The 25289-nt window shown below is 36.1% G+C and overlaps 1 protein-coding gene across 3 annotated transcripts in view; it reads left to right on the forward strand.

The window, feature by feature from the left end:
- Positions 1-25289, forward strand: part of KLHL5 (kelch like family member 5) — a 50163-nt gene that overhangs the window by 22453 nt on the left and 2421 nt on the right. For all 3 annotated transcript variants that reach the window (XM_063401788.1, XM_063401789.1, XM_063401790.1), the window contains 8 exons: positions 4739-4875; positions 5651-5847; positions 13280-13492; positions 18168-18354; positions 19258-19482; positions 19783-19945; positions 21529-21741; positions 23996-24167. In XM_063401788.1, the coding sequence (XP_063257858.1) occupies positions 4739-4875; positions 5651-5847; positions 13280-13492; positions 18168-18354; positions 19258-19482; positions 19783-19945; positions 21529-21741; positions 23996-24167 (1507 nt within the window). The remainder of the gene's footprint in view (positions 1-4738; positions 4876-5650; positions 5848-13279; positions 13493-18167; positions 18355-19257; positions 19483-19782; positions 19946-21528; positions 21742-23995; positions 24168-25289) is intronic.

Here is a 25289-nt window from a genome sequence, read left to right on the forward strand (position 1 = left end):
AGATAGTGATTATAATAAGGAAATCATTTAAATTCCTTATGGAGCCTAGGTAACCCCTTTGCAATACATGTTTGGACTGTGGCTTATGTAATAGTTAAAAATGTGTAGAAAGGATACAGAGGACAGCCATGAATATCTTGTAAGGACTGTAAGATTCTATTTGCAGTGAAAGAAACAGATAGAAAACACACTAAAAAGTCCTTTAATGTGGTTCACTCTTGTTTCTCATTTATTTAGAGAACTGACTTTGCTTCTCCAGTTTCTGCTACTGTATCTATTTCTGTAGTGCATGAGGCATATGCTACTACCTGTTATTTGCTTTGGACTTGTCTTCTGAGGAGAAACATCTCGCTGTAGTTGGTATATTTCGTGATAAAAATGCATGAAAGTTAAAACCAAAGAAGCACACTTTGTGCTTGTAGCAGGAGGTGGGAGGCTTACGATTGTCCCTTGTTCACTTTACAATGTTGGAGCAACTTACAAAGAAGCTTTGCCTTTTGCATAATAAGTTAGTTCTCTGTTTTGTTTTCACAGAGAAACATAGCAATAACTACAGTCTTAATCCCAGTAGATCCAAATTATCTCACTGAAAACTGAATTATTTTCATAGTGGGAAATATAAATATGGAAATCTTAAATTTAATTTAAATTTTATAGAAATTCAATAAGATTACTGCCTTTATGTACTTGTAGTAGCCAATGTTAAAAGAAAAAACTTATTTGATATTTTTTGCTGCCTCCATACAAGTTCTGACTCCTTTAGTATTGACTGCAGGCTGGATCAGAGAGGAGAGGGCGTTTCAGAACATCAGTGATTATTTTGTCTTGAGACTTAATAAGCAACAGAATATGTATTAGATAGATCTTAGCTTAATGGCTTTGCATTCTAAGATGAGTAAGAAAATAAAAGGTTCACTTACACTGGACAGCTTTGTTTTTCTTTATTTTTTCATAAGAAAGGTTTTCATAATATGTGGTCACAGAGCTGGTAAGAAAGAACATTTTTCATTATTAATATTATTCTTCTCATATAGAGAAAGGAGTATTCAGATTTTCTGTTTTGAACCTGGTATTTTTAATAATTCCTATATTTTTAAAATTATCTGTTTCTACTTGAATTGAGTGTTGCGAGGTGCATGATGTATGTTTTTAGAGAAAAGTGACATGAGTTTGGTGTCTGCCTTGGTAATAAGCACAGGTAATACATTACTGTCAAATTCTGAAATGTTTTGTATCTATTCAAAGAATTCAGGCTGTGAGTCTATTACAAATAAAAGCATCACATATAGTCATGGTTTTTCTGAATATGGCATTCTCTGTTGTTCCAAAAGTGTTTATCTTCTTTTTCTGTGATGAAATTATAGCTAAAAACTTATTTACAAGGTCAGGAAGCAAATAGGAAAAGGGGACCATTCTCCACTAGGAAGAAATTTATTATGTTCCCACCTCTTCAGCTTGCAGTTCCATAAAGAAATTTTGGATACTTTGATTTAATGAATTTTATTTTTTCATAGCAGGTGTTTATTTTGTGTCCACTGCAATTTCAGATGTCTGCCATCTATTATGTTCGTATTTATTACATTCAGTTAACTGCTATATCCATAATAAAATCTTGTTGTGTTTGGTAATAACTCACATTAATACGTTCATGTAAGAAAAGGGAAATACGTGTAAATTCCGGCCCAGAGGACATTTAAAGCCTGCTCCACATCCTTTAATCAGCAGTCTGGGCAGAACCATTGTCTGTCTTTCTCTTAACACTGAAAGACTGAAATATAAAAGACATGGGACTTAAGAAAAGAAGGCAGATGGAACCTTATGTACTCAAGGGTTTAGGAAGCTTGTTTGAAAGAGCGTGAACTCTTCAGTATCACCTTACAGCTTCAGTGAATGCTGATAAGTGAGTTTCCAAGGATGGGTTTTCAGCTGTTACACAGCCACAAACAAGGAGCTGCCTAGGAAGTATCCCTTTTATCTTTCAGATCTTAAGCAGCGTCATTTCATTCTGTCAGGTGAGACAGATTTGGAGATACTAAACCTATAAATTGCCACATTTGGCAGCTGTCATCATTTTACATAGTAATTGCTTTGGTGACCTAGAAAACTCTAGATGAGGCAGCCTGTGGCGGTTCCAACAAGTACGGATTTTAAAGTGTGCCACGTATTTTAGTGGCTCTCAGTGGAAAACTCTTCAAAATAAGTTAAGCTGTCACAGTAGATCTTTCTAATTTTGGATCAATACAAGCCACTGAAATTAAAGACATCAGTAGCCTTAGAGCCTCCTGTAGGAACAGAAAAATGTACTGAGACACCCAGATTTTGTCAGTATTTAATGACAAGTGAATATCAAGTCACATGTGTATAGCAGTAATTGATTTTTGTTGACTAGGGTGAAAAAGATAGGACAAGAAAAGGTCAGTTGGCTGAAAGTCTGCCTTTGTTTTCTTTTATCCTGGCTCAGTATCACCTTGATGTATTGTCACTGTATATTTTCATCCCATTTCTTTCTTTGAAAGAATTTTTTTTCTAAATTAGTTGAATTAAGAGAAAAGTGTGAATACCTCTTCTAAGGCTTTTCATTGTGAAATTGTTACAGAACTGCTCTCAGTATAATTTGTACTTTTTCAAATTACCTGTATTAAACTACTTCTGGACTTCACATCCTCTGTCAGCATATGCAAGTCACTCTCTGGAAAGCACTTAGCACTGTGAAGCATGTATACCTCCTCATGAATCTGAACATGTTTGCAAAAATAGGGAATGGATTACATTTCTGTTAATTTTCTTTGGAGAACTCTTGATTCTGGAAATTACAGGGAGAAATTTGCTGATATCAAACCTCTGATAGAAGGCATTGGGACCCTCATGTTATTATTTGGCATTTGTTCAGTAGTTGTTGCTAAAATGTGTACAGTCTGGTGTTCTAAATAATAGTGCAGCTACCTAGTCCAGCTGCACTGCAGGGGAAAAAAAGAAAAAAACAACCCCCAAACTGTAATATAACTAAATATTAAGTTCTGTTTCCCATTGCAGAAGACCTGTCTTTTTCAAGCTCTGTTCTGTGTAGAAGTTTCAAGTCAGAACTGCCAGATGTGAATATGATAAGTTGGTTGTTTTGCCTTTTTAAATTCTGAACTGGACCTGCAGAGATACTTGGGTTATTCAAACCACTTCCCTTCCAATGAGAACCCCTATTTTGTACATAGAAATGTGATCTTGTCATCTCATTCTAGCATCAAAAGAAGATGCAGAAATTATCTCATACTTAAATGTATATAATCTCTAATTTACTCCACTTCTATAGATCTCTGGGAGGCAGTATTTTTATTTAAATGCAGATTTCATTAAACCTGAGGTTAAAATGCCTAGAAGTGATGCCTGGCCCCTACCTTGGCAGAAGTTTCTAATTTTTTTAGTCAGCCACAGAATAAATCTCATATTTAAATAAAAGAATTTCACTTTTTTTAAAAAGAACAGAACTTTGTTTCTTTTGACAAACCTTCAATCATACATTTTTCCCATGCACTCATAACTCTACTCTGTTGCCTTAACAGCTAGGAAAAAGGGATTACCCTTTTTTTCTGTAAGCCTGTAAGCTTGACCAAATGGTCAATGATCAGAAAATGCACAAGAAAAATGTCTTATGAAATTAAGAGACAGTTCCTTGTATTTCATTACTTTGTATATGTACCTGTAAATCCTTCTCTAAGCACTGGTGCTCACCTTTTCAAATAGTTTTGCTCTCTTTTGTGGTTCCTGATCTCTGTCATTTTAACACACCAGTATCATGATTCAGCACAGCATAAACTGCCTGAAGTATTAGGTTAATTGAATATATGCATATGGACTGTTTAATATATTTGCAGTAGGCTGGGTTCTTGGGCTTGCTGTTTGTATAGATCACAACACACACCAAGTGTATTTATATTGAATTCAGTGTGGGCAAGGCAACAATGAACTGCTAAAAATTGATCCAGAACACAGGGCCATTCCTGGAGGTGTCTTGTTCCTCCTGAATAGTTATGGTAGGTTTCATATTCCTGCCTCATATATTTTCTCTTTAAATCCAGTCTCTGAACACATACTTGCACATTTTGTAGAGTGGCATTATTATTTGTAGTGAGTGATCTCAATAATCCAAAGAAATGTCCCTTTTGCATTAACATGTTTACTTACACAGCATTGTAAAGCAGTCAGGATTGTTAAAAAAGGCTAAATACATACCCACAAAAGAGATTACTCTGTATGATCTCACATTTACTGTGACAAGTTTTTTTATCAGTATTAGTAATTGAATGTATATGTGTGCACCAAGAGTAGAAGCACTTTAGAGCACTTTGAAAAGGACTGGTAAGTCATTCTTTCACATTTAAAGAAGTATCTAACAGAATATAAATGAAAGTCAATTTTATTTAAATAATGTATATTTATATTCCATTTCAAATTTATGTGGATTTGAGGGGGTGATTATGTCTGTGCTGACTATTAAAAGTCATTGAGCTTTGAAAGGGTAGTTAGTTTAGTTCAGTAGCAAGTGTAGGTTTAGTATCAGTACTTCATTATTCATAGAGAGAAACTAGAGCATGGCGCACTTTGTGTCAATTTTTAAATGTTTTTCTCCCTACAGTGTTTCTTCAAAGGGCAAAGCAATGAATCATAAACTAACAAATATCAGGTTGACTAAGGTTTTTTCTTTTCTTCTCTGTTTCTCTCCTTTTCTCCTGCATGTTGAACTCAGACTGGTTCTCTCCTCTGTTTCGGACTACTTTGCAGCAATGTTCACTAATGACGTAAGGGAAGCAAGACAAGAAGAAATCAAGATGGAAGGTGTGGAGCCAAAGGCATTGTGGGCTCTGGTTCAATATGCATATACAGGTAATTGAAGTGCAAATGGGAATTTCATCTAATGACTTGTCCTCATGTGAGCATTGTATTCCATTACTAGATTTCAAATGCTTTTTACAAATTATTTACATTATTTAAATTCCTATAAATAAATAAAAAGAAATCATAGAATATCCTGAGTTGGAAGCAACCTACAAGAATTCTTAAATTCTAACTCCCGACCATGCTCAGAAAGCTCCAACAATCACACCATGAGTCCAAGAGTGTTTTCCAAGTGCTTCTTGCACTCTGTCAGGCTTAGTGCTGTGACCACTTCCCTGGGGATCCTGTTCCAGTGCCCAGCCACCCTCTGGGGGAAGAACCTTTTCCTGATATCCGACCTAACCCCCTGACACAGCTTCAGGCCATTCCCTGGGCTCCTGTCTCCAGTCAGCAGAGAGATCAGTGCCTGCCCCTCCCCTTCCCTGGTGAGAAAGCTGTAGACAGCAACGAGGTCTCATTGCTGTTACCTGAGACAACCTGATAGGATAAAGTTTCTTTGATAATACCATATTCAGTTAGTTAACAGATTATGTGAATCTGTTCAATGTATCATGACTGAGAAAGGAATCTCATTAGGATTCCCTTTCCTTACATCATTATAGATACTAATTTTGAAAATTATCAGTTATCTAATGCTGAGGGTGATGTTTACTAAGCCTTCCATTCTACCATAATCTGTGAGTAATTCTGTTGCCTTGGGGTTTTAGGGAATATGTAAGATTATAAGAGCAAATTAATGTGATTTTCTTTTTGACCTTACTAGGTCGCCTTGAATTAAAAGAAGATAACATTGAGTGCCTGTTGTCTACAGCTTGCCTTCTTCAGCTCTCTCAAGTTGTAGAAGCATGCTGTAAATTCCTAATGAAGCAGCTTCACCCATCCAATTGCCTTGGAATCCGATCTTTTGCTGATGCACAGGGTTGCACTGACTTGCACAAGGTGGCTCACAATTACACTATGGTATGTTGTTACATTAAGTATCATTTGCTTTATTGAGTAAGGGAAATACAGAATGTTTTCCTAAATATAGTACTAATGTTTTTCCTCCAGAAAGCCTTCATCGTTTTCAAACAAGAATGCTCATAATGAAAAATGAAAAAATAACTGCAACGTTACTGCTTTAGAGTTGGAAGGAAATACACAAGCATTAATGGTTCCCTGTAACAGAAGTGGGATTATGCATTTAATAAAATATTTCAAAATCTTGTTGTTTTTTTCTGGCAGTCAAAAACTACAGACGTCACAGTGGGCAAGTTGCCATCACCTATTCCAAAATTACACATTACTAAATGGAAGTTAGAGTTCCTTTTTTCTAATGAACTGGAGTAATCAGGTTCTAAGTTATACTTGGGGTATGAATGTGGGCATCCAGCAATATAGATTCTGCATTATCCTTACTAACTTAGCAATGGGATGTCTGGCATCAGAGAATTTAATCTTAGGCTAGGTAATATGTGACTAAGTCCAAATTTGCCAATTTTTGAGTTAACTTACAGAAATTCAGATCAGACCAACTTAAGTAAACTTCATCCGCTTAACAGTCATCCTTTTATTTTAATACAAAATATTGTGTTTTTTTCTTCTCACAAGGTATTTTAGTAAAGTTATCAGAAGAAGGCAGAAGAACTATCTCTGAAGCAAGTCAGTTCATCTGCTCTTTGCAGTTTTGTGAGGCGTTTTGCTCACACGTTGATGAAATTTTGCCTAAGTAAGCTCTTGGGATTGGAATGAGGGCATCTAGATACTACATAAGAGATGTGGGAATGAAGACAGTACTTAATTTGCTTGTGTGTCATGGCATTACCTTGCCATTAAGATATTGGCTTAGATCCAAGAGTTGTAATTTATGTCTTGTAATTAGTATTAGAAATCCATGGTTCTTCCTCTTGCTGCCTTAGGTTTTGCTGGTTTAAAACCACTTTTTAAAAATGGTTTTAAACCATTTTTTTTTACTTCTTCTTGGCTTAAATTAATTTAGTTTCGTATGAATAGCAGTTTAGGATAGGGGGTTTTTTCCATATACAAGAGAAAGTTCTTCCCCAGAGAATGGATCTCTCACATATTTAATATCATGGACACACAGATTTACTGAGGCAGATCAATAAATAATGTGCAGATCGTAACTTTCATGTTTCTATTCTTGGTCTTCATTATTGCACAAACAAAAATAAGGAGACTGCAGTTAGGTAGAATGTGCAATGAAACCGTAAAGTAAATGTGGCTTATGCCTTTGAGGAGTATTAGAATTTATGTTGAGTGAGACCAGTGATAGAAAAAATACATGAAAAGAGAAGCTCTCTCCTCTGACCTACTTGTTTTCAGAATAAGCATGTGTTTGGGTTTGGTCTATTGTCATGTCCTTTATAAATGAACTGCCAAGAACAGTATAGTAAGAATTATTCAACTAATGCATCCTTATAAAGGGGAATGTTGGCATTCTAGTCTTAGTATTCTGACTGTTTTTGACTTAGGGCAAATAGGGGCTGTGAACTTTCTAAAAGCCATTCCTTTGTAGCACCTATCTTTCTTTTGTTCAGACCAGAGGAAAATAGTTCTGTGCCTTTTGGCTGTTGTTTACTTCAGTGGCAAAATTGTTGCTTTTAAGCCTTTGAAGCAAATGAAATTCTAATTAGGTGGATTTTAAAAAGCCATTTTCAAAACTAATTAGTTGTGCTGGATGGATTTTTCCCAAGGCCTCTTTTAATGTTGTTTAGTTCCAACAGAGACATTAAATTGAATTTTAGTAATAATGAGTAATAGAGAAGCAGCTTCTTTATTTTGAAATGAATGTTGCTATAGAAACTGCATAGAAATGTATAGTCCAATTGAATCTTCAATTAAAATAAATCCCCAAGTAATTTCATTTGTTTAAAAGCTGTTTGAAAAAAGAAAATGTTCAGCACTAGTAAGTGCTATATACTTGATGCTCTTTCCATTAAGAAGTATTAGAGGGTAAGGGTACACTACACACCTGTAGTAGCTGGCAAAATTCTCTTTGTTATAACAGGGAATTGTTTTTATGCTGCTTTGGGCTGCATAGAACAGTGTGGGTTTATACTGAGTACAGTTTATAGTTCTGGTTCTTTTAAAATACTTGAAAGTAGTGAATAGTATAAAATACTTAAATTTTAATTTGCACGTTTTTTTCTATGAGTTTTTCTCTGAAAGAAAAAAAAACCCCTGATTGCCATTTAGTATTTTACAAGTAAAACAACTTCTCTGTTTTAAGTTTTTTACAAGTAAAAAATTCTCTGTTTTTTATGACACATGTAATAAGTTTGTAATCATCTTACCTACTTCATTAAAATACCTTTTTACATGAAGATTTGAAATTCAGGTGAAATGAACACTTGTTTAAACTGGAGGATGAATCAGTGAGTTATCCCATTAGGTCTGCCTCTGTTAATAGGGTTCTTCTGTCTGAGTAAAGTATATTAGTCATTGGAAAGCATCAGCAATTAAAAAAATTAATAAGAAGGATTTGAATGCTGCATTTCTTTGTATTACAGATGTATATTATGCTAAAAGGTCTGAAGTGTTGCATTACTTTGTTACTGTGTTGACACTTGATAAGTTGTTTTGACAGAGAGGAAATTTTTTCAAAACTGGTCAATTGCTGGCATTACAAACTTAAGCTTAAAAAATCCTCAAGGTACATGAAGTGAAACATGAACTGATTAAAAGTGGATTTAATGCTGTATAAAGAGCAACGGATTTTTACACATCACAGTTCTAAAACAGAGTTGATAGAATCATGAAATGTATCTGAGTAAAGATACCTTTTGAACAAAGGTTATCCTGTTTTGCTGTGGTTCATATATAGTATTTGAGGCATACAATTATAAATTATAAATTTATGATTTTTGTTAGACTGGCCAGTATTTTACCTGTTTGCTTTAATGAATTTGTAAAGGCATTTTTACACAAAATGCCTTCTGCGCATTTTTATTGCTGTCTTCAAAGTTACACCGAACACCCCTTTTTGACATCTTGATTGTTTGAAACAGTTGATAGTGTACCTTGAATGAAAACTTTTTCCACAAAAAAGTAAGCAAAAGGGAAGTTAATGCCTTGAGATGAGGAAAAACTAGCCTGTGTTATTTCCAGAACATGAAATATCTGTGTTGACTAGTGAGGTGTTCTTAGGTGAATATCAGTAGCTTCTTCAGTAGTCAGATTTTAATTTTCTGATTTACAAGTAAAAAAGAAAGAGCAGACATTCAAAACTTTATGTGTGATAGTGCCTGAGTTAGTCCCTGTGTAATCATTGTTGCTCAGTTATGCATGCTTAAAGCAGAGTGAAAAATAATTTTGATTTTCAACACAAGTCTCCAAAAAGTACATGAGGAGTGATGGTAATTCAGGATTCAGATAAAGTTAGTTTTGGAATTTGTGTGATTTCTGAACAAATCAATGGATGGATAAAAAGAAAAGCTTAAAAGGAAAGAGTAATAGATTGGGTTCAAGCACAGAAACTAGGTAGTGTTGCAGAAGAAAAGATGTGGCACACTAAAACTTGCTTTCTCCTGTAAGGCAGTAGTTGGGTAACAAAAAATCATGGAGTTATGATTTGAAAGAAAAAGAGGGATAATTTGTCTTTTTTTTTTCTTTCTTGCAACAGCCAGAACAGCTTTTTCTTTTGTTAGTGGGGAGCATGAAGAGAGGATAAATTTAAATGCGTTTTGTCCATAAAGGGCCAGAACCAAAGATTGTCATAGTGCCTAAAACAAGGATTCTTGCACCTGAAATTGCAGTCTAAAACATCCTGCTCAGTAATCAACTGACTTGGAAAATACTCATTCACTTTCTTTTCACCTGTGAAAACCCAAGATATTTTTGCCTTTCAAGTTCCCTCAGTCCTGCCTAGCACAATAGATCAGTACTGCCTTGTCTAGACTGAACAGGTTTCTGCATGCTGCTCAGCCTGTTTTGGAATCCAGAAACAGTGCAGCAAGGAGTCAAGCTACAATAGCTGTACTCTAAACAAACCTTGCACACAGTGCAAGTATTAGGTTAATTGTTTAACACATCAGTCAAATCTGAGTAAAAGTAAAGTAGCTGTTTGGCTATTAATAGTTTCCCCGGAAGTCAGTTCAGTTCTGAGTGAATTCACATTTAGTTGATCAGTGGACTGAAGCAGTCAGAGACAAAATTACATTTCCTGTTTGCTCTCATTCAGATCCTGTGAGTTAAACACCTCTTGCTTTTTCGTTGCCCAGGTTCAGAGTTTAAGCAGAGCCCAGTGGTAAGACACCTATTGGGCAGCCTCAGTCCCTCTCAACCTGCAGGTGTCTGATGCTGTCCAAGGTTTTCATCCTTCTGAAACAGTGTGCAGGGAGACTAAGCACCTCACTGCATCCCACTGGAGGGATTAAGTATCATTTAGAAATACACATAATAACATCTTATTTTTTATATGCTCCTAATATTTTTTTGCTCTGTACCAAGTCCAAGGCAGATCTGTGGTTAAGGGTATCAGTATTACTGACTGCAGTTGCTGAAGAATGAATTTGAGGTTATGTGAATGAGCAGTACCCAGCACTGAGGGTGAGGACGTGAGGACTGCATGTCCCTCTCTTGGTTAATACATAAGCCTTAGGCTACTTATTTGATAAAGTTTCCAAGCTCTTTGAGGAGGTAATTTTGGGACTGGGAAATTCTGTTTCCTTTCAGAAAGCAGAAAGCAAGCGATTGAAACTGCAGACCATTTGTTCTCTGAAATATCCTGTTCTTCCACAGAGAGTTCCCGTAAGAAGAAGGAAAGAAAAAGCTAATGAGGAGGTTAAGAATGCTAGGAGATACACTGGCTCCTTCTTTTTGTCTTCAAAATCTCTGTCTGTAAAGGAAGAGGAATTTTCAGATTCTGATTATAAAAAAACCCAGACATAGGGCAAAGAGTGCCTGTATTCCAAGTGGAATGCTTTGATACTCTGCTCAAAAGGAGTTTCTGCTTTAAAAATAGAATGGGAGCAAGAGGAAATTGAACTTGTTCCCATGCCAGAAAGCAATGGTCTGCAAGCAACAAGAAGGAAAATCAGGCTTTTTACACATAACAGCTGTTGAACTGATGAAATCCAGTTGGAAAAAAGCTTTCCAAAGAGGATCCCTGATTGACTTATGCAAGATCAGCTTGTTGTTGCCTCCATAGACAAAAGATCATTTCATGCAAATGCTTTCCTCTTCCTGTGATCGGGATAGACAATTTGGAAAGTTTAAGGTAGCAAGTGTTGGTGTTTCTCTTTGTCAGAGCTCACTGCATGTTCATTCAGCAAAACTAAAAGCACAGCTCCAGCTTGCATACTGTCTAGGAAAAAGAACCAACAAAAAAGCAGCCAGTGGAAAAAATGAACTCAGTGGAATATGAATTCCTGTGAACTGCATGTTTAAACTGTGGAAATAATTTTGATCACTTCTCAGAGTCAATTTTACTAGGCCAGGCATTTAATACCAAAGTGAAATAAATAGCAATGCATGTGTAGTGCTTCTGAATATTGGTGCAGTCCTTTTACTGTTTTTATTTCATATATTTGTTCATTTGAACTTTTATTTTGTAATACAAACAGTTAAATGAATTAAAGAGGAAAAGACAACTCTGTCTCCTTTCTAATCTACTGTGGCTTTCTCTTGGAAGTACGTTTTTTGTGTAGACAAATAGATCTTTGTTGTAGGAATGCTTTTCAGATATTTAATATTTTCATTTATTAAATGTAAAAATTTTCTTTCCAAATTCTATCCACAAGTAGAATTATGTACACCAATAACATTTTCAGTTATTTTCCTGATTTCCAGAATTACCCTGGAGTGGAGTGACTTGAATCTTTCCCCTTACACACCTTGTAGCCATCTTCTATACATCTGGCTTTCATGTAAGATGGACTGTTTACATCTAATTAGTTTTTTCCTCTTAGCTCAGCTTTCTTTTTTTTATTAGTCAGTATCTTTGGAGTACTGAGGTATAGCTTTGAAAGCATTAGACCAACCAATAAAAAAAGAAGTATTAATTTTTTGCTTAGTTTTCATGATGCCCATTGCATATATAATGCCAAACTGTGCTGTCATTTTTGTTGCCAGTTTAAATACTGAATTCAGACGTGTTTTGCAGTGCACCTCTTGCTTCTTGTGAGTTTCTCCTCTTTTTTGACCTAAAAATCCTATTTTTTCCAACATAGGCTTCTAATCTACAGGTTTTTTATTAGCATGCAATTCTTTCTTTTTAAATCATTAAATAAGACACTAAGTAAGGGTAATTTTCATATTAGGTCCAGTTAAACTTCCATGTTTATGGATGTAACACATTTTGTTCTCCAGGTGTTTTAGAGGTTCATGCGATGGCAGAGCAAAACCAGCATACCATTAGTTGGCTATCTAGCAATCCACAGTGCATTTAACAAATCAATTGTAACATTGTTATCATCATGAAGTTACTCTCAGGTTTGAGTGTGAATTTAAATGGAGTTTAACCTACCAATTTACAAGAATATGTTGTGATTTTACTTTTCTGCTTTTGCGTTGCTTTGCTTTCCTGCTGTAAAGGTATGTGAGGAGAGAGGGTAGACATCACCCTTTTCCGTTACATTCAGGTTTTTCACTGTAAGTTCATGGTGCTGATTTTGTTTCTACCTACTTCTGCTATTTCAGCCTAAACTGATCAAAATCCTTACAGAATACACTGCAAGTCCTCATATCAGATATTAGTGTAGGATGTGTTAGATATTATGAATTTCTTATTTTGAAGTAAGGATTTGTTGCTGAAAATGACAGGATGAAAGTTAGAAGATTGAATCCTATCAGAATAAATATTGTCAGTGTAGCAAGGTGTGTGTAATATTGTGCATTCTTTGTATGTTTCGCTCCCCAGTCAAATCAGATCAATTGTATAAAACCTGTGAAATAGCTAAATAAACTTAAAATAATCCCTTTTAAATCAACAATAAAATTGTTAGTGTTGTTTATTTCCTCTGAAAATTTACTGCCACATTTTCATCTAGCAGTAATGGAAACATGTGCCCAGTTGTTGTAGTGTATTGTGCTCTTTGCTTGACAACAGGAACAAACTGCATCTTTTTAACTGTACTTCAGAAGTATTTCTTCACTTTGCAGTGCCAAGATAGTAACACCCACAACCTGTGGCTCATTTCTGTCTGTACACTTCCCTCAACTGTTTCAGCACATCTGTTTGTGAGGCTGAATGACTGAGTTGGGAAAATGATCAGGGGTGAAAATAATTCAGTACTTTAACTTTGTTTTTTGGTCTTCCTCCTGAGTGAGTATTCCAGTGGCTCAACTGAGAGATGGCATGAAGGGAGGGAAAAGGGGGGAGGATACAGCAGGTGTTCCATAAAATGTCTTCAAATTATGATGTTGCCTCTATTAAAATACTTTTCTTTTTCAGGAAAACTTCATGGAAGTAATTAGAAATCAGGAATTTCTGTTATTGCCAGCCACTGAAATTGCTAAGCTTTTAGCAAGTGATGACATGAATATTCCTAATGAAGAAACTATACTGAATGCACTGCTTACGTGGGTTCGACATGATTTGGAACAGAGAAGGAAAGATCTCAGTAAACTCCTGGCTTACATTAGACTGCCTCTGCTTGCTCCACAAGTAAATTGTTCAGTTCCTCTCTAGTTTATACGCTGGTTACAGTGGGCATAATGTCTTCAGCATAAATATATTGATAGTGACAAATCATAAAAATTATAGTGATCTGGATTCTTAGAGCTCCATGTAAGAACTTAGCATGTTGTATAGGCATGATAGTTTGTGTCTCTGAACTGCAGCATATTCTGATTCTAGGACACAAGAAGGGGGGAAGCTTCTAGAAAAAGTTGTTTTTCTTGCCTATAAAAATGCTTATCAAGGATATCTTAGTCACTAGAAACTGTGTCCTTCTTAAATTTCTTCTGTACTGAACTTACGCAGTTTATTTGGCTCACTATATTTCCTTCATGTAGAAATAGCTAGTAAATGAAATTTGAATTAATTGTTTGGAGTGATTTTTCTTCTATTCATTCTTGATAGGCCATCATTGGGTAGGTACTTCTTGTTCTTTCCAGTCAATACTTTTTCTCCTTCTTGGACATTAGCAGAAATCGTTGAGGAAGTTTTGGGTTCATTTTGTTTAAATAGTTATAAATTACAGTTTTCCTAGTCCAGTAGGAAGGACTACTCTGGTTGGTTTTGTTCTGGCTTCCTCAGATAAAGGGAGCCCTGCAGAGAGACCTCGACAGATTAGAGGATTGGGCAGTCACCAGCTGTACAAAGCTTAACAAGAAGGGCCAGACTCTGCAGATGGCGTGGGGCAACCCTGCATGTATGTACAGACTGGGAATGAGATGCTGGAAAGCAGTGACATGGAAAGGGACCTGGGGGTCCTGGGCCATGGCAAGTTGAACACGAGCCAGCAGTGCCCTGGCAGCCAGGAGGGACAACCCTGTCCTGGGGTGCATCAGGCACAGCATGGCCAGCCAGGCAAGGGAGGGGACTGTCCTGCTCTGCTCTGAGCTGGGGCAGCCTAACCTCAAATACTGAGAGCAGTTTTGGGTGCCACAATATAAGAGGGATCTAAAGCTGTTAGAGAGTGTCCAAAGGAGGGCAACAAAGATGGTGAAGATGGGAAGCCCTCAAGTGTAAGGAGTGGCTGAGGGCACTTGGTGTGTTCAGCCTGGAGAAGACTGAGGGGACACCTCATTGCAGTTATAACTCCCTTCTGAGGGAAAGGGGAGGAGGGACAGACACTGATCTCTTCTCTGTGATGCCCAGAGATAGGAGTGAGGGAATGGCGTGAAGTTGTATCAGTGCAAATTTAGGTTGCGTACTAGGAAAATCTTCTTCACCCAGAGGGTGGTTGGCCCCCCTGGAACAGCTCCCAGGGAAGTGGTCACAGCACCAAGCCTGACAGAGTTCCAGAAGCATTTGGACAATGCTTTCAGGCCCATGGTGTGACCCTTGGGGATGTCCTGTGGGGTGCTGGGAGCTGGAGTCAGTGATCCTTATGGGTCTCTTCCAACTCCATTTATTTTGTGATTCTGTGATTCACTACCTGATAGCAAGTTTGTAAACTAGGTTTGATCTTTTTTTTTCCCTTTCTTCTCTTTCCTTGCTGGAACTTCTTTAGTAATATCTAATATTTACTATATAGTCAAAGGATTTTGCTTTATGGTTTCCAGTTTGTTTAGTGAGAATTCACTTTTAAATGAAGAAAATAGGATTTTTATGGAACCTGAATAGTAAGTAAAATTGATTAACACAAGAAAAATAGAGTTCAGTTAATTCATAGTGATAAATCACATGCACTACATTGTGTGTATTACTTCTAATCTGATGTCCTCTTGCTGGATAGTAAGATTCTCTACCAAGCATTTTAGTATTTATTTCCATACTGACTATTATATATTCAAAAGCAGGATTTTCTCACTTGTGGCCTTGACTCATTCACTTTTTCTAGAAACATAATTCACTGTAAGGCAATTGACAAGGAAGAAATCATTCTTTTGTTGAACATTTAATTAATTGATAACTAAGTAACCAACCCCTGCTGTATTCCTTTTACTTAATTGGCTGTAATTAAAACATCTTTAGAAACTGAAAGTACAGAATTTATCCCAGAATATGTACTGAAATCAAATTATGTCCACTCAGTAACTGATTAGGAAAAAGGCAAGATGAAATACAAAAGCAAAACTATATTTTACTTACTTTGTCATTAATTTTTCATCTCATCTACAAATATATACTTGGTTTTCTAAAACAAGATTTTTCTGTTACCTTTTTATTTATTACTTTATTTAACAGAAGTGTTGGGGCTTTGATTTTAGAATGGAAACATTTTGTAGATGAGTAAACTTAATTGAAATGCCCAAAACAGTCTTAGTGTTTTCAGAATCATATTTTTCTCCATGATCGTGTGATATTAGGCAATCTGACAGCAAATATAATATAAACAAAAGCTTTTTAGTTTTATGGTTGATGAGGTAAAGGTATTTGAAAGAAATTAAATTAGAAAATTGAACAACTTGCTGAAACCAAAACCATTGCAAGCAGTGATGCAGATACACTTAAAAAGAATCTTCAGGAAATACTGTGAAACTGTAGCACTAGAAGCAAAAAAATTGTAAGTAGCTGTTAGTCTTATTGGTTGGTTTTATTCATCTCTTTGTAGACAACATGCTGACATCTCTCTGGTTTTAATGCAAGCAGTGTCCTAAATATTTGTCCGTTTCTTTTTCCTAAAGGTGAATATTTGTCAGCCTCTTAAGCTGTAAGATGGCTCTGATAAATAATGAAAAAGATGATCTAGCAATTTCTGAATTACAAGATGGCTCAGATTCCTTTTAGACAGAAATTCTTAGTATTGGAGTGTCTATGCTACCATTCTCCTTATCAGATTTGCAGTTACCATGATTTCATCCTAATGTGTCATTTGTAAATGCTGTTAGAAATGCTTTTAGTACAAAGACCTATGTAAATAATAAAGCTTGGGGAAAATGTACTTTTAGTAAGCCCATTCTAAGTTCTTTGAGTGAGGAAAAATTATAGTAGTTTTTGTTTCAAGAGCCTGCAGACTAGATTGCGTTTCTTTTTAAATGAAATGAAGTTGCTTTCAGAGACTGCTACTCTGTGCTGTGAGAAATTCTTTATAGGTTGAGTGGGTTAGAAACTGTAGAAAATGTAGGTTGCATCTTGTTGTTGCAGGACTCATATTCACACATAGTGTTGCTTTAAATATTATATGATGCTTGTGCATCAGAAAAATATATTGAAAGTCTAGATTGGTCTTGTGTACAAGCCTTAGTTTGCATGCATGCAGCTCTGATTTAGGACAATAGGAATTAATTGATTTCTTTTGTATGTATTTTTAAACTGTTAAAAGACAGCTTTTAGTTTATTATTTTATAATCACAAAGTGTCCCTGTGAAGTGATACAAGTGGTCCTTTGGGTCAAAAGAGGAAACAATGGATGGTATGAAAGTAAAGAATGGATTAAGTTCCCTCTACTAATTTACATGAGAACACTTCATTTGCTATTTTAAATAGTGAGAACTTTTGCCCTTAGAGCTGCAAAAAGTCTCTGTTTTCTGAAAATCACTGATTAAGGGCTTTGAAAGGGCTTTTTATTCTCTCTGTGATGGTTAGTTATGTTTCTGTCACATTTTGTGTTATTTGGCCTGCTGCTGAGGTGTTCCGTTTTAGCCATCTGTAGTTACCTGTATCTCTTCTGGAACCATGGTTATCGTATTTGCCACTTTGCAGCCCTAGGGCAGCTTTAAGCCAGGGGTAGTCACACCATATTGTGCACATCTATTTCACAGCAAGTCCCTTCAGTACTTCTGATGACTGATGTCACAGCAGTTTTGCACCTCTTAGTATTTGGCTGTCAACAGCTCAGTAATGACATCTCATTCTGCTTTGTGGATGTCCATGTCTAATATTCATAAAGTGTTAGGATTTTGGCTTTTCAGAGGCATCTACCTTTTTTTTGTCTCTCTTTTTCTGACAAATGTCCAAATCCCAATGGGGCACTTATTTTCTTTTTTCTCTGTTATTCATGCCATGTTGTGCAGCTCAGAAAAATACCAGTTTCCAGACTTCTAATAATCAGAATGTGACTCTCAACCTAATAATTTTTTTCCTGCAGTTTGATAAATATGGAGTACAAACCACTCCAAAATCTTTGAATTTAAAAAACTTCTGTTAGTAGTCTTTAGTTGAATGTTATTTAATTCATATTTAAGATTTAAAAATTGCCAAATTTGCTTGTAAGCTTGATATAAAAATTTTAACAAAGGCTTTTCTTAAATGATACACTGTGATCTTGGTCACTGTCAGAGTGAGGAACAGAATATATATTAAAATATTCAGTGTGGGCTGAAAGGGCTTTTACAGACCTCTGCACTGGGTGGATTCGGGAATAAAAGTATGAGGTTGAACTGACTTAGATACCCAGAACTTGTTTCCATTTTCTTGAACATTCCTGCACAGCAGAACTCAAGGAGATTATGTTTCCTTCCTTTGGACCATTAATCTTAAATCATCCATTAAGATCAGATGGCTTTCCTCTTTAATATTTATTCATTTGTTTGTTTGATGGTTTTGCTCAAAATGTAAATGTTCTGTTTATTTTTACCCTAGCTTTTTTTATATGACCATTTTGAAAATGCAGAGATTTTAAATCAAGCAGTGGAAGTGTTTGTATAAAATATTATCTTGGTAATCATGGTTTTATTCTTCATGTTGTTTATAGCAATACAGCTTGTTTGATTTTCTTTCTTTTTCACAGTTTCTGGCAGATATGGAGAACAACGCACTCTTTAGGGATGACATTGAATGTCAGAAACTCATTATGGAGGCAATGAAGTACCATCTGTTGCCAGAGAGACGACCTATGTTGCAAAGCCCTCGCACTAAACCTAGAAAATCTACAGTGGGCGTTTTGTTTGCAGTTGGAGGAATGGATGCAACAAAAGGTATTTGCTTATGTGATGTTTAGCTGATGAGCTGTTCTGGTTCTTTTTAAAAGAAATGTATGATAGATTTTTTTTGCAACCTGTTAAATCTAAAATTCAAGGATTCGGCAGTACAGAACATGAAACATCTAAAGTGTATACTGTTTATTAGGTTACAAACGCCTATATATCTTTGAGAATACTGTAAATATTCTGGAATCTAGAGTTCTGATTTGAAATTACCATAGGAATAGCTGATTTCTGAGTAGTGAAGTGTTTAATTAAATATAAATTAATCTTTATTTACTTCAGGGGACAGTAACTTGGAAAAGGAATAAAAGGACTGAAAGGCCACAAAGGTGACCTGCACATGCTTTAAAAAAAAGCTAAAACAACAAAAATATTTGGACTAATTTTTAAATAGTTCTGTCACAACTACTTGGATTATTTTTTTCATAGAACATTCCATACTTTTTAATGGTAATTAGAAGGGATTTGGTAAGTTAGGAAAGTTACAGCAGAGAAAGTATTTTCTTTAATTTGTTGTTTTAAAGCTGTTTCTCAGTAGTTCATGGCACATACCGTCAACTTTTTTGTCTAATATTACAAAACAGTTGATTTCAATATATGATTGCATTCCACATGGTTGGTTTATATTCCTCATATTTCTATTTCTAAAGGCTTGATTCTGCAAAGCAGTTACAAAACCTGTTTTTTGTCTTGAAAAGCACCAAGAAAGTTGTCCTTTGTAATGGTGCAGGTAATTGCTGAGGAAGTCAAAAAAGACACTTTGTCTACATAGACTTAAGAATATGCTGCAGGGTATCATGGTGTCTTGTGGGATCAGCATATGCTAAAATAAAAACTATCCTAACACTTCAGAACTTTTTTTCCCATATATAACTTGCATATATTGTCATTCAGGAGCTACCAGCATTGAAAAATATGAACTTCGTACCAACACATGGACTCCAGTCGCAAACATGAATGGACGAAGGTTACAGTTTGGAGTTGCAGTCTTAGATGATAAACTGTTTGTTGTTGGTGGCAGAGATGGACTGAAAACATTGAATACTGTGGAGTGCTACAACCCTAGATCAAAAACTTGGAGTGTAATGCCACCGATGTCCACTCATCGTCATGGTCTTGGTATGTACAGTTCTGTAAAGGCTGACTGCATATTTTTTAAAGGTTACCTGTTTTAGGATTGGTCCAAAAAAATCCAGAAATAAAGTTTAGGAGGGTGGAAATTTTGTTTTAATGCCAACTGCTTATTCAACGTCCTTTCTCCTTCAGATTATACTGAAGATTGTATTTGGCAGGATCAGCTACCAAAAGGAATTTCTTTGTTTTTTTTCAGTTTTGTGGTGCACACTGAACTGTCACTAAGAAATTCTGACCTTTATTCCTCTTATCCAGAAGCAATTGTTTTTCATATCTGTATTGTAGGAGTAGCTGTATTGGAAGGTCCCATGTACGCTGTAGGAGGACATGATGGCTGGAGCTACCTGAATACAGTAGAAAGATGGGATCCACAGGCTCGTCAGTGGAACTTCGTAGCCAGTATGTCAACTCCCAGGAGCACCGTTGGTGTAGCAATATTAAATGGAAAGTATGTGAAGGAACTTCTGTTTTCAAATTTAAAATCTCATTACTTTAATGTAATTAAAGAATCGTCCTAAATGACTACTTGTAATTCCTCTTGCTAGATACCAGTTAGTAGCATTAAGAGCCAAGTTTCTTCATTCACAGAAAAGATCCCCTGCTGGGTCAAGCAAGCCTCTCCACAGCATTACAGCTGTATGTCAAGTGTTCTAGCACCTTCATCATCCTAGTGGCCATCAGTGGGGCTTGCTCCAGTATGGCAAGATCCTTCTTATACCAAGAATCTGCTGCATTAGAGGATGAAATTTGGCAGAAAATAATCCCCCTTGTATTCCAGCTGGTCCCCAGAGACCAAAGGGGCTGGGTACAGCTGGGCCTAATATCTGTTTATAACCGGTTCAGTGCTGTAAGTCTGGTTGGGTTCAACACTTTCACAACCACATATCCACAAACAGTGGGGTTTTTGGAAGCTACAGAAATGCAGATTTGGAGCTGCTAATGATGAATGCACTTACTGCATCAGCACTAAATATATTAAGACTAACCAGTGATTAACTAAGCTAAGGCAGCAATTCAAGCTAAATGAACAAATTCAGTCTCTCGCTTCACCCGTAATTAAGCTTAGGTTCCCCTGGGTATACACCTCTGCAGCTGGAGGTGCAATTCTTACTAAAGAAATGCCCCTGCTTTGGGTGTGGATAGAGGAGCATGCCATGTTTTGCCAGGGTGACTACAGGAATACCACAGCAGACAAATGCTACTGATTTACTGAGTAGTACTGTGGTTGTGACAGAATATTGACATTCTACTGTCCACAAATTTTTCACTTCCTGCTTATATGCTATCTGATGCATCTCCCTTGAGCTACTTGAATGCTGTCAGGTAAAAAACGCTTTTTACACTTTTTTTTATTTTGGAAGCCTAGTCACTGGTAAATTAGTACTGCTGAAAAGCACCTACAAACGGTTCTCCAAGATCTGGAATAAGTCCAAGAATGAGTGGAAATTCTCACTGCCTACAGGAAGGCGGGATGAACTTGAATGACCAGCAAGCAGAGTGCCTTGGCTGCCTTGGAACTGCAGTCTCAGATACCTATGTTACATGGGCTGACTGAAATCTTTTGTACCAAATGCTAGAAACCTTTTTCTTAGGACTAAGCAAATTGGGCCACCTAGTGGATGTGAGGAATTTAAGATAGTGCTGTCAGTCATGAACTAAAACCCAGGTCCAGAAAAGCTCTTGAATGCCTAAGATGAGGAGGGTAGAGATGGTGCATGCACAGATCCACTACTGAATTTGTCCTTCTGACCCTGCAAGTCACATATGTAATTTTGAAATCGTTAGCTATAGGCATAGGGTGGAATATAAATGCTGTGCAAGATATTCCATTTTCTGAAAATTATTGTTGTTATGCATTGATCGTTACAATAGGAAAAGATTGGAGCAAAATCTGAGATTTCACAACAGAGCAGTCTACTGAAAGTTGAAATTCTTCTAAACTTCCCTTTTTAACAAATTTGGAATTTTTCATGTTTCACTAGAAACTGTCTTATTCAGACAACATTTATTTTCTTCTTTTTTACTTTGTAGGCTTTACGCAGTTGGTGGTCGAGATGGAAGTTCTTGTCTTAAGTCAGTAGAATGTTTTGATCCTCATACAAACAAATGGACTCTGTGTGCTCAGATGTCAAAAAGAAGAGGTGGTGTAGGTGTAACCACCTGGAACGGCTTCTTGTATGCAATAGGTGGCCATGATGCTCCAGCATCCAACTTAACATCCAGGCTGTCAGACTGTGTAGAAAGGTAATGTCCTGATGGAGGCATATCCTGCTCTGGGATTCTAATAGTGCTAGTCTATCGAGGGATTTGTGGAAAGAGCTGTAAGTAGAAACCAAATAAAGCAGGTTATTTTTAGCATGAACAGAGGAAACTTATATATAAAAATATGCTGTGTAGTCATACTATGATTCAAAATGTTACCAGCACAGATTATTTAAAGCAAATTCTCCTTAATGCAATTCATCTAGATTATTTTAACAATCTCATTTAGTGAATTATGATTGATAACTGAAACAATTGGAATTGAATGCTTTTAAAAATAGAGCAGATCTTCTTTCACACAAGAAATCTGAATCTATTCATATAACTTTCAAAGTTGTTAACAGTAAGGTTTTGTAGATCTTTATATATCTAATTCTTTCTTGTATCCCCTAATGACACTGAGGAACCGGCATGTAATTCAGTCATTCCTAGGTTGGTATATCTTTCTGTAAAGTGATTAATGAATGACTGTGTCACAAATTACAGAAGCACATGTGATCCATAAAATAATTTTAAAAAATAGTAAATACTTCATAATTCACCATCTTAAATCTTCACTGGCATTTCTGAACTATGCTTTAATTCTGTCCCTGCTTCCCCACCACCAGCTGCAAAACTTTTATTCTTTCCTGTTACCTCCCAATGCTTAGAGCAAGTCTTCATTACCCATATTCTTCTTTTACTGAATTTATTCATGCCAGGATATATATTTTACCCTTAACCCCCAAAATACCACAAAGAAACAAAAAGCTACAAAACAACAAAAAGACTCCACACTACAAAAATCCACCACAAGAGATGTAGTTTTCAAATTTTCAGAGTCCTAGTAGACCTGAAAATAAAGTGTGGCCCCTAGCCCTTAACATGTGGAAATTGCACTGAATGGACCCCAAAAAGGTTTGTAAATAGGAAGCTACTGCTTAGCAAATACCAAATTTTTAGGGCAATATAGATAATCAAAAACCCAAGAGAAGCAGTAAGTCTGTATTTTTCTACATCAGTATTCCTTGAAACAATGTTGCAGAACCCATGATTTTAATAAATAGGAATCATCTTGTAATGCATTTTGTCCTTGCTCTTTAACTGAGTTGAAATTGAAGACCATCAAATTCATGGAACTAGTTTCTTTAAAAAATTAAAGAATTAAGAAATATTAATTTTAAAAATCAGGCTTTTATAGCCACACTAAGCTTCTGAATTATGTTTTGCAACAGAAGTTGCTATTCCAGATAAATATAATTGCTTATAAATTATAAAATAATTGGGAAATTAATTTCTACATGTAGCTTACTGATCACCCTCTCCTTTTGCACATGTGCTTCAGGTAGTGTTTTCATGTTACAGTAATGCTTGCATGCATTTGTGTAGTACTGTGACTAGAGGACAGCAAATAAAATGGTTAGAGCTCTTTGTATCTATTCTCTTCATGGAAAAAAAAAATTAGGACTAGTGTCTTTCAACTTGTTTTTAGCAAGTATGATCTTAGCCAAATAATTATTTTCTTTGTACAGTTTTTTAGAGCCCTTCAGAGCTCTGTAATTACATTAGTTCTGCTGTAAGAATCTGCAGTCTTTAAAAAGATTGTCACTTTCAGTCAGATTAAAATATATTCCTTGCCATCAGCATAGCATGGAGTCTCCTATGTAGTTCTCAATTTGACTTGTAAAGAATATTGATAATGTTCTAGAACCACACATTTTTTTTCATTAAAGCATCTGGTGTTTACTGTACTGATACTTCTGATTTCAAAAGTGTTGTAAATTGTCTTAAGGGTTTTGCATTTCCCATATAATTTTCTCAAACTACTTTTGGGGGTCATATTTTTGAAACTGGTAATCTTAGTAATGGTAATCTTAGTACCAAACCAAATTTTACCAGCCTGTGCTTTGACATACAGTACTTAAAGCAAGCACTTGCTCTACTGTGATGTAGCAGCAGAACTGTTTGTGGCAGGTATGTTCAGACGTACAAAAGGTAGTCAGAGCAGCTGTATGTGGCTGTATGACTATTTGGAAAGCAGCAGGAAGTAGATATCTGGCGAGTAGTGACTGTGTTACCAGATGACTAAAGAAACAGTTTCAAAGGGAGGGGAATTGAGGAGGGAACATCCTTTGAAATTAACACCCAGATTGGTACTGTCCTGTTTTCTACTACCTTGATAGCATTGATTCCAGTACATTTTGTTGTTGTTGAATTATGGCAACAGTTTTAGCGCATAACACAAACTGTCTTTTAGGTATGATCCCAAAACAGATGTGTGGACTGCTGTGGCCTCCATGAGCATTAGCAGAGATGCAGTGGGAGTGTGTCTTCTTGGTGACAAGTTGTATGCTGTTGGAGGATATGATGGTCAAACATATCTTAATACCGTGGAGTCTTATGATCCCCAGACAAATGAATGGACACAGGTATAATTTCTGATCAGACCATACACTACTATTAATAATGTTATTTCAAATGTGCCTCCTTTTGCAAGGAGAATTCAAATATTCCTTCTCTAAAAAGCACTTTCTTACTAGTCTGTTGTCTCATTTTTTTCTTTGTGTACCCTCTTGAGATGACTTATCTTGAACAGACACTTGTTAATTTCCAATAAACTGCCCTCCTTTCTTTTGCAAGAGTATAGCTATTTCCTTTGACAATTTCAGGTACTTTTAATAAAATGTATTGCCACATTCCCCAAACTGTCATAAAGGATTCTGTTTACGTGACTTCTTGTTCTGAAGATAAATGATAAATGTAGATTAGTTTTACCTCTATTGTGTCTCTCAACATTGATTTTGTCAAGGTTTTGGTCATTTTTTCATAAATAATCCCTTCCTGAGGTGAATACTATGTACAGTGTATGCAGGTTTCAGAAAGCCTTTACCCATTCTTCTTTTTTTAGCTTTAAAATAAAAATAATTCTTCAGTTCATGCTCAGAAACCATTACTGTCAGTTCAGAGCTTGGTAACTTTTATATAGCTCCAGGAATGTGTCTCTGTGTGGGAAGAGCACACACAAGGACATCCTAAGCTGCCTGTCCCTTGGTATGTAATACCATTTGAAATACCCTAAAGCATCTACCTCCACAAAAGGGTGGCAGATACAGCACAGAATCTGTGGGACACCAAGGCCCTTCTGGAGTCCAGTTGCGGACCAGGATGAATGTCCAGGCTCATCTGTAATAGTATTAGACACCAGGATTTAGGTAACTGAATTCTGAACCACCTGAATATGTTATTAATAGCCCCAAATTCCTAATTCAAAAAGAGAACTAAATTGCTGTTTATAAAGATCCCTGGAACACAAAAGAACTTAACTGTCCATTTCCCTCCATTTCATACTGCTGCAAGTTCTTAAAACACAAGTCATCAAGGAGGATCATCAGAGCTTGGAGCATTCACTGGTACTTGGTAATGATAACCCATGGCATTGTTAGTCCTGCTAAAGGAAAAAAAAAGTGTACCAGAGAACAGAAATTGCTTTTCACAAGAGGAGAGAAACTTCTCACCATTGCATCTAAGTGAATCTCACATGTCTAGGTGGT

This window comes from Prinia subflava, chromosome 7, assembly GCF_021018805.1.
Source record: "Prinia subflava isolate CZ2003 ecotype Zambia chromosome 7, Cam_Psub_1.2, whole genome shotgun sequence".
In the NCBI taxonomy this organism is placed as follows: domain Eukaryota; kingdom Metazoa; phylum Chordata; class Aves; order Passeriformes; family Cisticolidae; genus Prinia; species Prinia subflava.